At 37.3% G+C, this 14,306-nt stretch overlaps 2 protein-coding genes across 4 annotated transcripts; both read right to left on the reverse strand.

Moving 5' to 3' along the window:
- Window positions 1-260: 260 nt before the first annotated feature.
- Window positions 261-8,750, reverse strand: LOC105801678 (uncharacterized). Of its 3 annotated transcripts, none has more exons than XM_012632890.2 (5): window positions 8,083-8,750; window positions 5,495-5,866; window positions 2,771-5,411; window positions 982-2,658; window positions 261-813 (listed from the first exon to the last, which is right to left on the reverse strand). In XM_012632890.2, the coding sequence occupies exons 1-4, from the start codon at window positions 8,218-8,220 to the stop codon at window positions 1,025-1,027; spliced, it is 4,785 nt and encodes a 1,594-aa protein (XP_012488344.1). In that variant the 5' UTR covers window positions 8,221-8,750; the 3' UTR covers window positions 261-813; window positions 982-1,024. The 3 variants fall into 3 exon arrangements, with proteins under 3 accessions (XP_012488344.1, XP_012488343.1, XP_012488346.1); XM_012632889.2 differs by having other exon boundaries at window positions 2,771-5,420; XM_012632892.2 differs by lacking the exon at window positions 8,083-8,750 and having other exon boundaries at window positions 2,771-5,427; window positions 5,495-5,643.
- Window positions 8,751-10,174: 1,424 nt separating this feature from the next.
- Window positions 10,175-13,770, reverse strand: LOC105801679 (uncharacterized). The gene is made up of 7 exons (XM_012632894.2): window positions 13,131-13,770; window positions 12,957-13,043; window positions 12,627-12,839; window positions 11,979-12,143; window positions 11,632-11,685; window positions 11,400-11,546; window positions 10,175-10,793 (listed from the first exon to the last, which is right to left on the reverse strand). Exons 1-7 carry the CDS (start codon window positions 13,356-13,358, stop codon window positions 10,416-10,418), a joined length of 1,272 nt encoding a protein of 423 aa, XP_012488348.1. The 5' UTR covers window positions 13,359-13,770; the 3' UTR covers window positions 10,175-10,415.
- Between the last annotated feature and the right edge of the window lie 536 nt (window positions 13,771-14,306).

Raw genomic sequence — 14,306 nt, forward strand, 5'->3', positions numbered from 1 at the left:
AAGAACTCCATTTGCATAGGAATGGAGTAAATTGACATTCAGCAAAGTAGATAATAGAATGGTCTAAAAACATGAAAATCTACTCCCTAGTGTCTCCTCAATAAGATAAGCAGTTGCAAACATTCAGACGAGCACTTCGGCGCTATCAATTGAATAATGTCTTTGAACCATTTTTCTGTTTTATAAATGAGTTTAGTTTGGTAGATGCAGTTTCACCCAACGAAGCATCATGTAAACCACCGCACTCAAAACATCCAAAGTTTGGCATAGAAAGTAGGGTTTTACACGTGATATGTTATTTCCTATAAATAGTTAATAGCAATGAGCAATTGAAATAAAGTACACGTGAGTAGGCTAGCTGCTGACAAGTTCCCGGATCAGGAATATAAACAGAGTCTGGCTTCTTAGTCGGTTAGACCTAACTTCAATTTTTAGAAAGATGAATGACGTGTAAAAATCCAACGTCAAACTTCAATTGTTTCAGTTTTAATACCCCATTACAAGGGAAAAGAACCTAGGCATGAAAGATATGCACTAAAACCAGTATGGGCACCAATCTCTCAAATGTCTGCGCAAACATAGCGCATGATTGCCAACAGTTATAATATCTACAATGGGCAACTCATCTGCATCATAACAAATTCAAGGAACGATTGGCATGAAAAACCCAGACAGATTCTTTTATGATAAAGTTGATACAGCAAAAGGTGGGGGTCGGAAACTAAGAACAGCATCAAATGGCTCACTTACCACCCACCCTCTAAGAGCACACAGGTTCCTTCTGGGGGTTAGCCCATGCCTATCCTTGAATAACTGCAAACATACAACATAAATCTGGTCACAACGAGAATTCGTAATTCTAATAAAGTTCCTCTCCGCCTTGCCACTATCAAGAGTTGACATGGAAGTAGCAAAATGGAGGGAAGAAAGTTAAAGGCCTTGCCAAAAGAAGATGAGAAGAAAAAAACATAAATGACTTACAAGCTTTCATGGGTCACCAGATAGGGACATTTAAGGATTCCTACTACCATGAAGATTGCTTGTATCCATCCCAACAACCCTCAAGTTCCTTCTTTTTCAAAACATCACCTGCCACTTGATACATCCTTGCTTGCTCCTCTGCCAGAGAGTGTGAACTCACAACAGACAGTTGCCTAGATGCAAGTGCTGTTGTCTCATCTCTTCCTTCAATGTCCAGGACTCCAGGCCCTGCATTTAAGTCTAGACCTTGTCTTCCCCATTTCCTACCATTCTCAGGAATACTATTACCATTATTGTGTACAAGGCTAACAACATAGGGCCTTGGGTAATGGGAGGGAACAGCACCAGCAGGACCCAACAATTGTGCATGGACTGAGGGTAAACAAATCCTCCCGCCATGAGATGAATCAGAATAAGTTGCTGAGCTGCCAGGAAAGCTGGTTGAAGGAAGAGGAAACGTTGCTCCAAAGGGGAACGTGGGATACTGGAAAGGAGTTGATAGGTAGGGCACCGCCAATGAAGATGACAAGACAAGTCCCCTATATGCATCAGAATTAAAGGGGGTGGCAGAGGCACCAGTAGGGGGACCAGGACTCAACACCCTTTGTGGTCCACCAGTTGCAACAGGAAAATGAGGTTCTCTATCAAACAAGATAGATGGAAGACTGACAGCCGAGTAAGTATTCCCTGTAGGAAACCATGACGAGAAATTTGCTATCTCATAATTGTTTATTCGCAGGCTGGAAACTGGTGGTTGAGATGATATGTTACTGCTTCTATTACGCTGGCTAACTAGTGCAGCACTCACCTCATCAAGAACAGGTCCATTGTTCAAATCAAAGTCCCTGCGGAGACTTGCCTCACCATTAAAAATACCACATGATGATGACTTTATAGGCTGCATATGGGCATCTAGTCTAAAGTTATTGCCAGTTGAAAGATTACCTAAATCAACAGGCACATCAACTCTATTCAAATCAAGATCAAGTCCCCCAGAAGAGCGAAATGATAAATCACGATTATTTGTAAGGTCCGCTGAAGAGTCGGAGCCCAAAGCAGAACTTCGGTAAGCTAGATCATCAAGTAGTCTCTCATCAGGTACATTCAAATCAATATCCAGTGGAGGACGGCTTTGTTTCCCCATAGCAGCTTCAGAAATGGAAGCATGACTTGTACCCAGGGGCATTTCCAAAATCTTTCTGGCAGCTGGCCGAAATGCACTAGTGGCCGCGGATCCCTTCCAACCAAGTGCTCTTTTACTCCTCAGTAGGTCATCTGGTGGAACAAAGGGCCCTTTTGCAGCAGCAGTAACAGTAATTGAAGCAGGAACGCTGTTAGATGCAAAAGAAACAGGTAAAGGTGTTCGGTTAATTAATTGGACAGAAGCAGGACACAATGCTTCTGCCAAGTTAATTGATTCCCCAAATTTCCCATCATCCGCATTAAAGCCTTCATTCAAGTCAAATTTTACTTTTGCATCTGCACATGTAGCAGGAGTATCTGCAGTGGTTGATGTACGCTCCTCTACACCAGCCAAATTGGATCCCCTTAGCCTAATAGGTTGTTCTGTTTCTATTAATATGGATGCCTTACAAGGAGACAGCCCACAGTATGGTTCAGGACACTCACTACCTTCTAAATTCTCCTCCATATGCTCAACTTTCTGGGCAGGGACCACTGAACCACAACAGATACAATTTAGTTATCCATTTTAATTATAAATAAATAAAAAGTTAAATAGTAAGTACTTCAAGTTTAATTAAGACATCAATAACGGAAGAAGCATTACTTTCCCAATCAGGTTTTCGCTTCTCTTTGTCACTGGCTTGACTACGAACATCAGCCTCAACATCCTTCTCGGCCTTTACCACATTAAAAGTTTCCATCATATCATTAGAACCGGTAGGCGATGCTTTTTTATCTGTTCCTTTGGTAGAATGTCCAACAATAGCTGGTGACTTCTCAGGAGTATGTGAACCTCTGTCCATACCTTCAGTGACATCAGTTTTGCGCTCAACATCAACTTCCATGGAGGGTGCAGATGCAGATCCTTCAACCACTTCTTTCTGAAGGTTTACACCCAGATCAGAAACCTTATCTTTATTTGCCCCAAATGTGATATTCTTTTGTTTAATATCCAACCTGCCATCATCATCAACAGCACCAGCCTTTTTATCCAGATGTTCTTTGGAATCTCCAATATCATTTGTCTTCTCCAAAGTGCTTGCAGAGGGAAAATTGACTAAAACAGCCGTTGTTATTTCCTTTACTATACCATTTTCAAGACAATGTTCTGCAGTCCGTGGTAAATCAATAATTGATGAAGTTAACTGCTCATTCAGCTCCACTTCAGATGTTTCTTGAGAGGAAACATTCATGCTGTCTGCATTTTTAGCCCATGATTTACCAGCAACAACACTCTGCTTCAGATGCTCATCATATACACATTCAACAGAGAAGTTTCGATCTTGAACAACCTCATACCCAACAGAAGGTTTTTGTGTTGTATCATTGCCCATGGAAGAGTGCTCAACAACAGGGGCATTTCTTTGTGGAGAATCAATTGTGGAAGCCACATCCGACTTAGGAATCTCTCCAGCAGCCACACAAGCAAGCAAATTCATTCCAGCATCATCCGCAACTGGCATGCATGCATTTGCTTTAGTGTACTTAACAAAACTATCAATTAGAGTATTTATGGAGTTCAAAGAAGCCCTCTGCATCTTCCTTGATTTAATTTCATTTCCAGAAGATGAGGAAGCAACTTTTGTGACTTCGGTTATTTTCCTAAGATCTTCTCCGGTTCTACGGTATTCTTCATCAGGAACAGCTGCGGGTGAACTCTCTCCCTCATCAGACCCAGTCAGCAGATCTTTTACATCATTGCTCTGCCAGGATTCATTATTTACATCAGTTATAACATTTTCCTGGTAAGTACCACTCTTCTCCTTCATGTTATGTTTGAATTGTTCCTGCTTCTCTGAAAGCAGAGGAGAAGAAGCTCTGCTGTTTGTAACCAATTGATCTTCAAGAAATACTCCACTGACACTTTGTGCTGGACCTCTACCTCGATTTGGGATTTTAACAATGAATTTATTACCATTACCCTCAGCAATAGGAGCATCCACCGCCTTTTCACATGTTAAACTGGACTGTGATATTTTTCCAGGAGCAGAATTTCTGTGCAAAGAAGAATTGTTGCATGGTCCGGTTTCACTTTGAACCCCCAATGGCCCCGGCAAACCATTAATGAATTTCCGGTGCCGTGATGAGCTACCTGAGATCTTAGTCACAGTTCCTGAACCAGCTGCAGAACTTCTCGCATCATCCTTTACTGGGATTTCCCCCATCTTCGCATGATCACTAGAACATGACAGAGTATTGTTGTGGGATTGACTAGAACCGTTGATTTTCTCATCCCTTGTGGTTGTTTGAGTATCAGAGGTGCCAACAATAGTAGCATTTCGCACCTTTGTTCTGGCTGAAGCAGGCAATGTTGATGCCTTCATAGGTACCGGCGTTGCAGAAGCAGACTTGGATGCAGTCCCTCCTTGAACAAGCTTAACAAAACCAGTTTTAGTTGCAGAGAATTGTGTTACTGAATTCTTCACTGCAACCTCAGAAGGTCTATAGTGCTTGATTCCACATTTAGCAACATCAGACCAGGGAACAGACTGATTTGGACCATATTTAGCATCCAACTCAACCTGAACTCTTTTTTTCCATGTATCAACTAAACTCCTTGCTTTCTTCTGTATTTCAACATTTCTATGAGTACGCAAAAGATTCACAGACTTGCCAATGCTACACATCTGCAGAACTGTAAGATTTACTGGTAGCTTATCAAGTGCTTGGAGTAAGGTTAAAAGAAAATCGTCAATTGATCTATCATCCTTGGAGCCACTACTACCACCAATCTTCCTTTTGTGGACTTCCTGGATCCAATCATCAAAAACATTCAACCCTCTGAGCTGAACAAAACGACTAAGACAGTCAAACTTGTGTGTAGCTGCTATAACACCAGCAAGCATTGATCGGCTCACCAAGTTTATTTTCCTCTCATTTCTCTCATGAATAATGAGCTGAACCAATTTCCCAACTCCTCCATAATCTTGTAGTCCCCCTTTTTCAGTAATTTTTGCAATCTCAAATTTTAAATTAAGTTCTGGTATAATATGACCAGAATCCACATCATCCATTCTATTAATACATTCTCGTTTGACAGGTTCAGAGACTTGATCCACATGCTCCCTTTTCTTTCCCTTACCCTGAGAAGAAAATGAAGGGGTACTGTTCTGTACACTATCTGAACCGGGTTTTAACTGTGATGCTGATGTCAGATCATTCATTGACTTTGAAGAACAGCAGCCTGTCTGCACTGTAGCATGCATTTCTATACGTGTCTTACGTAACAGTTGATCTACTTCTTCCTGCAGTTCCTGTAAACTGAAAATTTACTGACGACAAAGCTTAAGAAAATGTATGCTAAACTAGAAGAGAATCTAGAACTCACATTAATATAATCTTGATCAGTTAGCCACCATAAACACTTGTTTGTAATGTCATAAACTCGTCGGCACACAAATGAGCAAACCCCCGATGGAAGGTCAACGTCTTTAGGAAGGAATGAAACTTTACATGGATGAAGCAACAATCCAGCAGGAATCTCATCCTTATGGAAGGAATAAAAGATCTCGTTTGGCGCAGCTTCCAATAGGATGCCTTTGCCAAGCTTTACTTCAGCAGGTTGATATAGCCAATTCACACCCAACAGTAACTTATTTTCTTTAGCAGCAGTTAGAGAATGGATTATTCCAATAAAAAGTGGTGAATCTTGGGCTGGTTTGAAGAGAGTACAGCCACCTACACTGAATCTGTGTCCATCCTATAACAAACAAAATAGGTGGTGTCAATAAACAATTGAACAACCAACCAGGTAGGAGAAGCTTATGGTGACGATATAAAGCAATTTGTATGGGTAAAGAACTACGAGCTGGATCAACAGCCAGACTGGCATTGATCAGTTATATCTAAAAATCATAAACTTATTAACTCATAGAGGAAGCAACCAAGATTAGGTAGAGATGATAATTCAATACAAACAGAACCAAGGGAAAAGAACAATCATTGGCGGGCAATGCAAATTGTTCAACCATTCAGAACTGTTGTGACTCCAATAATCAAGCTTAATTAGATACGAAAGACTTCAGAGAATCATATCTACAAATAAAGTTGCATATAGTGCCATTTAGAGCATGACTGGTCAGCTACAGAACAAATTTTTGAAAGAAATACTCTCATTGGTAAATCGACAACAGATGGTAACAAGCTAATACACATATGAATGTACTATTTCAAAGAAGCTGAAGAGAATCCAATGCAATATATTATAATTAATAAACAAAAATTATTCCCATGTGACCAGAGTTCATCATTAACAGAAACATGTTATAGCAATTCAGATATGTTCAAAGATTATACAACCATAACCAAGGAAAAAATTAGTCATTTGAAAGTGTGATATTATATCACACTTTCAAATGTTTAGGGTGCTGCTTCTAACAGATATTATAATCATATCTATCTCCATTGAAGATATGCTAATACATTTCTCTAGACTCATACTACACGCTAGAAATAAGGTACGACTCTAATGTACATTTTAGCAGAAGAAAAATCGTGTACATTCTCGTTCATATACAAGTTAAACCATGTGTATAAATGGGAAGAAATATGCATACAAAAAAACTAACTAATTACCTATAGTAGAATATGTTACATTCGAAGAAGCCCAGGACTTGCCTTATAGGAACAAGACCTAAAAGCTAGCATTTAATAATTAATTAAGAAGCAACTATTGTATTTACAGCACCAAAACCATCAGAACAATAACACCCTGCAAACTACATAAAAAGCTTTGGGAAGAAACTTGTTAAGGAAAATTTGTTACTTAGGTACTTAAGGAAGTAAAACCTTTTGCAATCATCAATCCACCATGTAAAACTATATATTTCTTTCTTTCCATTCCTAGGTAATAAAAGCATATATACGTCCAGTAAAGACAAATAAATATTTACATTGTACTATTTTCCTATTCCCTCACTAAATCAATGAGACAAAACTATATCCTAACGGAGTAAATCACTTCATGATTCAAGCTATTCCAAATATAGGAAAGATTTCAAATATCTTGAACAACAATAAGTCTGGTGATTACCCCTCAACCTCGGTAATGATGATCCAGAAACTCTTTTCTTTTTGAGTATTTCATGTTTCAAGCTGTTGAAAATGGGAAGTTTCCATTGTTCTGGTCAACAACAATGCTGGTGAATACTTCTCCTTAGCACTCCTTGAAAGAAGGCAAAGTCCTAAAATTCAGGTGCATTTACAGAGATCTATAAGGAATGCAAATATCTCTTTCATCTCCTAATACTTTCTTGCTGGAATTTCCTTGTGCTTGGATTAAGTAATAGAACCCATGAGGCAGTAAAAATTCAGATAAGTCAATAGAAGTACCACAACATCTGTAAAATAGCTTCTAGCAGATGAAAAGTAAAAGAATCCTTCTTGTCTCATGATTTTGTACACAAAAGGTTTACATTAAGGCAAAAGTATATGGAAGAAAGGAGACATATCCGCCTCAAACATAACTAAATTATATTGTAGTGCACTCTCCATACCATATGAACCCATAAAACTAAGTCGAACGTTCTTACAAATGCACCTCAGCAAAACAATCCACCCAAAACGTCAATAAATATGCCTTCCTACCAATCAATCCGAAATTAAAAAACTCCCACAAAAACCCATTCCGTTCCCTAAATTTTACCAAAAACGAGCACAACAAAATCATCCACAAATTTCAAAACCAAACCAATAAAATAAAAGAAAATCAGGACCATTCCACACTTTCCCGGAAAGTCAAGCCTCAATCTCAAAATTCCCAAGAAAAATTAAAGCCCTTTCTTCATTTCCTCCTAATCACTTAAATGGGAAAAATGGGAAAAAGTGAAGAAAATAGAAAACAAAAAAGGGGGGAGGAACTATAAAAGAACAATTGAATGGAATCAACGTCAAAGACATTGTATAAAAATGTTATACCTTTGAAAATGAACTAATGGTAGATGAAAAAGAGAGAGAAGCACCACTATCACCACTCAGAACCGCGGTGGCAAGTGTAGGGACTGTCAACATGTGCCGTTCTATTTTCCTCTCTTCACCTCTTCCCTGCCCATGCATAGCCTTGCATTTTCCCCTTCGAGTACCATCAAACTTTCCCTCCTTATTTCTATCTTCTTTCCCCCTGTTCGATTTCCCCCTTTCTTACCCTACATCCACCAAAAGCCAACCGTTCACCGTCTGCCAAAAATCTTCCCTCAACCAAACCTTGATTTCCCCCAATTTGGCAATTTCATATACAAAACCGTAATACCATTCGCTCGCGATTCTCCCGTTTACCTGATAAAATTCAATCTCCGATCCATCCACCGCGTTTGATTTCTTAAGCCGCCGTCCGATCTATAGAAGCAAAAATAATTTAAAAACTAAAAATAAGAGAGAGGGCAAATTATTTCGACTCGATTTTTAGAGAGAAAAATATATTCGAAGAGAGGCAGCAAAATGAAAGATGCAAGGTAGGGCAGAGCGGGCAATTGGGTTGGGCACTGCGGACAGTACGTGCAACTTCATAACAAGGGCAGTTAAAGCCACAGGTTTGTGACGAAAATGAAAGAAAGCTACTCGATGTAGGGGTGAATTTCATTCGGTTGGATGTTTTAAATTTTGAATCATTCAGGATTCGATTTATAATCCATCTAGGTTTATTATTTATTTATAATCTATAATATACAGGTTTCGAAAACTAATAAAAATATCTTTTATTTTTTTTTCATATTATTTAATTCACATCTAAAAATAATTATAATGATTATTAGATATTCAAAAAAATTTATAATTTTATTATGATATGAATTATTTTTCTAATATTATTAAAAAACATTTGCCTATAAAGTAACAAATTTTTAATATGATATTTAAAATTAAACACATAAAATATCTAACTAGATAAATTAAAAATAATAAATATCTAAGTTTTTATAATTAATGTTTAATTAAATAAATACATTTTAATCAATATATATGATTTTATTTTAAATAGGATAATAATTAACTTTTTATAATTAATAGAAAGTAAATGTGTCTTTGAAAAAAGAAAATAAATATGTGGGATTAACTTAATAGGTTTTGATCCATCACCCCCAAAATGTATGATTTATCTAAGATGTTTATAGAAATAAAAATTATTAAATAATATTAAAATATGATTCTTTTTAAATATTTTTTTATAGAAAACATTTCGGTAGATGTTCTATTCTGAATGTTGAATTATGGGCTACATTTCGGAAAGCGATTGTTTTGAGACAATGGATTGCCTTATAAATAAGTTTGGGAAAGGTAACTCTGTTGGTCAGAAGATTTCTGCGGTTAAGAGTTAATTTTAAATGGTAAAGTTTTAGTTTATTCAAAAAAAAGGGGAGTATGGTTACTGATTGGATAGCTAGAACTTGTTGAGTGAAAAATCCAAACTTTCAATTATTAATTTTTCTACTTTTCATGTTAGAGAAAAGATAAATAGATAAATTAAGTAATTCCTTTGTAAAAACTAAATAAACTCAATAAACCAATCAGCAAAGATCATGTAAATTGCCAGACACCAACCAGCCTCCATACTCCACCGTAAGTCAGAAAAAACAATCCTTGAACACCTATTTGATCCACTGTTCCCAAAAACTAGATCATTAACAATAGAGAAACCGCAGTTGAAATCGGACCAATCAAAAAACAAATGCCAAAATGAAATCCCCTAGTAGTTATCACATCAAAGGCCATTCAAAGAAAATCAACTCCACCTCAACACTAAAGAAGAACTCTCATTTAGAAAACAAGCTAAAATCCTATACGGTAGAAAGGAAAAACCTACAGTTTTTTTAGTCTATTACTCGCATTAAAAAAATATATTTTTTTAAATTATGACTCCGCCAATCATTCATCAATGAACCATGGGTACAACCTTAGTCATTTCATTTTTAAAGCACTTGTTAAGGGTCCTTTCTTTGGCTATTTCTCTAGTTTTATTTCATATGTAAATGCAAGTGAGTAAACGTTATGAATTTGAGAATTGACGAGCAAAGAAGAAACAGAAAAATGGTCTTATTAACAGTTTGTATTTCCCGAAAAATTTACCTATTACCACGGAAAGAAAATCAATCTATCAGAGGAAGGAAAATATACATCAATAAAAAGAATCTAACCCAAACCATGCTAAAGTCCCGATATGAAAGCTAAATACCCAAAAAATAAATTTTGGGTTGGGGTGAAAAAAAAAAGTACCAGTAGTTCAACAACCCTCTCATCCTATCCTGTTTTAATTTTACTCAAGGACACCTTACGTTCCTTCCTGGACCTCCATAGTAAAAGTAATTTCCCCAAACATTATTTCTTCCTTGTCTGATGTCGTAACAATCAGAATGATCGGCCAATAGGTGAAGGTTTGTTAGGGGCAGCAAATTATTATCCCAATCAACAGTTTGCAAGTTCCGAAAATAAGCAGCCTTTCCAAACCCTTCTTCAGCAAAATGTCCACTGCCCATTTGTGTTGATGTGTGGAATCCTGACGATCTAGTGTTTACAATTTCTCCTCCAAATTGTATCATGTTGGCATGGCTTCTCAAGTGACTAAAGAGAAATGCAGGCCAATATCCAACCAGTAATCCTGATCCAAATTCTAACCACCAATGTCCATGTTTTGGATCCTACAAAAACATTCACTGTCGATGTTGGAAGAGGTTGCAGTCCATTAAAGTTTTATTTGTCACGACCAGCTTGAAAAGTTTTTTTCTGAATATTCCCCTTGTTTTCTTGGTATGCTATCATCGCTGGATGGTCAGATGTAACATAAAGTAGGCCAAAAATCAAAGAAATTTTTTACTTTTAGCGGCATAACTGTCCTCTTAAATAGAGCAATAAGAGCTAAAACGTTGGTGGTGTTTGTGTTCTTATTTTCTAAAAGATTATATAAGAAATAGACTACAAAGCTGACACATTAATAAACAGTTGAAGACAAAAAAGATTAAAGAGACGAGTTTTGCATTTCAATACCGTCCAGAATGGAAAAGGTCTCAAGTCATTATCATTAATCTCTAAGTCAATTTTAGATTTTATTAAGGTTGCATGTTTAGCGCTTTATTAATTTCGTTCTCAAGGTTACGCAGTCAAACATTGAAGCAGCAGATGTGAATCAGTAAAACACCAAAAAGACCTTCCCTTAGTTGTTTTTTTTTAAAATGGTGCCATACTGTTAATTTACTCCATTCATAACTTTGTATAGTTCTACTTTGGGGAATTCTGCAAGCACCCACCTTCCAAACCATTATGTCGATGTCAAACTGTCTGCCATTGTAGGAGGAGATTGGAGAGATTGCTGCTCCAATAGCAATCTTATTGGTGGTTTGGACAAAGCCCGAACACAGCAAGTTGTAGCATCCAGTGGCTCGGTATGCATCAGTCTGTCAATTCAAAGCCAATTAGCAGTTGGTTTGTTTTTCAAGGAAAAATAAATATTTTCAAGCTTGATTCCAAGATGTTACTCACCGTCCAGTATGTGAAGAATCTAGGGTAAATATCTCCATATAATTCAGGGCTAACCTGAAGTAGAATGAATGCAATTGTTCATTAGATTTAGAAGCATGCAGAAGATCGTGGTTCAACAGCTTAAACAAAAGAATTTTGCACGTTGATAATTGAAAGCAACTTGGAAAAGGGTTTTGCAGAAAGCTCGTGTTTCACGCACCATTTTGATGTTTCTAGGATACTATTTGAAAGTTAAATATAACATATTTACGACTGAGGTTTTCTTCTCAGCCTCAGGATATTAATTGAAGATAGGGACTTGCCAATACAGAGATTCTGCATTATGTACTAAAAATTCAGGGACATGCCTGCCAACCAGCTTCAATGGTATTAAGATCATTGCCAAAAGAACCAGAGATGATCCATATCTGTGACAAGCTAAACTCGTATTCATTAGTCACACGAGGCGCCCACACGTTTAAGCTTGCCTTTGCTCCATAATACTGATCTCCATTCACAAACACAACTGCGTGCTGCAACGAGAAGAAATGAACTTGTCAAAACATTTGCATCATTTCAGCTTGATGAGAAGCATTGGAAGGATGGTAGATGATAAAGGATTGGCTATCATGAGAAGTAAAAACTCAATTAGTCGAGAGTAGTGCTCTATAATTTAAATCAACTTTAGAGTCCAATATCTCTTCACTGTCTGCCTTTTACTGTTTTTCCCCAACCAACTCCTGGCGAACTGCTAAAACAGCGGAAAATCAACTTAGCCGAAAACTATCCCTTCGGCTGGAATAAGAAATGGAAGCTAAGACAGATTTTTTGCTCTAAATCATCTCAATGCTGGGTTGCTAATTGATAATAAAAATGAATCACACAACTTTTGGTTCAAAATGCGAGAAAATATGTTTTTCAATTCTCAGGTCGTAGTAATTGTCGGAATCCCAATCTGGGTTAGATGTTAGATAAATTTTTTACTGTTTCGGTGACGTAAAGATCAAGGTACTAACCTCATGGCCGCTGCCTGTTGAGTCTCTCCTTATATGTCTTCTTCTTGTTCTTCTATATCTCCTAACAGAACTTGCTCTCAAAACGTCTTTCTCTGTAGTTCTTCTGATTGGAACAGTTCCTTCGGGGCAAGATTCACCTGAGCCTGTCCATAGTTGCAAGTTCTCAGGGTTTGCATCGGTAGAGTTGTGACGTTTTGGCCTCGCCGGTGGATCCTGTCAAAATGAGGTTGTTTCATGGCGATGCTCCAAACTTGCAAAGTTTCAGATACTCACCGACATTGAATTTGTTTATTTCTAAATATCATCTAAACTGGTAGAGCAGAAATTTACCGATGGTTTCTGCCCTCTAAGCTCAGGGTGATCGAAAGCAGGTTGAAGATGAGAGAGAACGCAATCTATGATATCACCATCTGGACTCTGCAGCAACAAAACTGTTTAAAACTCGTGGAACAAGACTAGAAGAAAATTCCTAACAAGATATGACAGGGGAAAGAAGAAGCCAGCCTGAATTGTCTTCATAGCAGGCTTATTGATCTTCTTGAGATAAGCATTTATTCTCCTTAGCTTCTGGATGTCCTTAGCAGGTTTAAAAGTACGGTTTTTCATTTGCCGGTTACCGGAATCTGACATCAATGGGGAGGACAGGACATGGGCAAGGGAGGAAGCAACAACAAGGAAACCGACAAAAAGAGGAATCGTTGAGAAACTGTTGTGGGAAACAGAATAAGCCATAGATATGGAATGTTTTTGAGCAGTTGCTGTTTGCCTTGATATGAAGGAGTGCGTTTGTGAACATTAGCGTTGTATTGTTGCGTTCACAACACAACATGGTTTATTCCCAAGTTTTGTCCCGGGAAATGAAGCTCTCTTCATGCCCTTACGAAACAGAAGAAGGTTTTTATTTTTATAAAAAGAAAAAAAACCACTCCTCCCGAAGACTTGTTCTAGACTTTTACTTCTATTGTCTCTCTATGTTTTAAACCCTCAACTCTTTCTGTTTGTAAATTGGGATAAATAAAGGAAATGGAAGAAGAGAGACGATGATGACCTTATAGAAGACAAGATAATAACGTAAAGAAACTCAAATCTCTTAGAAAGGAAAAAAAAATCCTTCAATACTAAGAAGCTTGAGAAAGAAAGTAATTGAAGGAGAAAAAGCAAAGAATGACCATAAATTCTTTGTCATAAAAGGAAAGCTGAAAAGGTATTATTGATATTATGAAAAGCGTGCATTGATTGAAAACCAATTCTATGCTTTGTAAAGTTGCGAATGTTTTTTCTTTTATACAAAGTAAAAAAGAACTTGCATTGGGTTAATGGTATTCAAGTTGGTTGTTGGCTCGTATTATGAGCCACTTAACGCGTGCAATGTCCACTGGGCAGACTAGGACTGGGATTATGCAACATTGTCAAATTTAGATCACATCGCATCAACTATTTTTTCTATCCATGGGTTGGACCTAACTATTTAATTTTAAATCAATTGTATCATCTGTTGGCAATTAAGAAAATTTTCATGTTTTTTCACTTTCGGAGAAAATTGCCCCAACTAATTGATACATTCTTATATTTTTTCCTCTTTTCATTCGAAAATAAATGGAATTAGAAAAAGAAAAACACTTGGTCCTCCATCGGTTGCAATGCGGTCACATCAAAATCAAAGGTTGACCCCTCCATCCA

Source organism: Gossypium raimondii, chromosome 11 (assembly GCF_025698545.1).
Source record: "Gossypium raimondii isolate GPD5lz chromosome 11, ASM2569854v1, whole genome shotgun sequence".
Classification (NCBI taxonomy): Eukaryota; Viridiplantae; Streptophyta; class Magnoliopsida; order Malvales; family Malvaceae; genus Gossypium; species Gossypium raimondii.

What these genes read in the sequence shown, in the direction of transcription:
- LOC105801679 (XM_012632894.2), bottom strand. Translation starts at nt 13,358, where the DNA reads ATGGCTTATTCTGTTTCCCACAACAGTTTCTCAACGATTCCTCTTTTT. An exon ending in CAACAGGCAGCGGCCATGAG is followed by an intron (nt 12,144 to 12,626) that starts GTTAGTACCTTG and finishes TTCTCGTTGCAG; the next exon opens with CACGCAGTTGTGTTTGTGAA. An exon ending in TCGACATAATGGTTTGGAAG is followed by an intron (nt 10,794 to 11,399) that starts GTGGGTGCTTGC and finishes ATGTTTTTGTAG; the next exon opens with GATCCAAAACATGGACATTG.
- LOC105801678 (XM_012632889.2), bottom strand. Translation starts at nt 8,220, where the DNA reads ATGCATGGGCAGGGAAGAGGTGAAGAGAGGAAAATAGAACGGCACATG. An exon ending in CCATTAGTTCATTTTCAAAG is followed by an intron (nt 5,867 to 8,082) that starts GTATAACATTTT and finishes TGTTTGTTATAG; the next exon opens with GATGGACACAGATTCAGTGT. An exon ending in CTGATCAAGATTATATTAAT is followed by an intron (nt 5,421 to 5,494) that starts GTGAGTTCTAGA and finishes TTCAGTTTACAG; the next exon opens with GAACTGCAGGAAGAAGTAGA.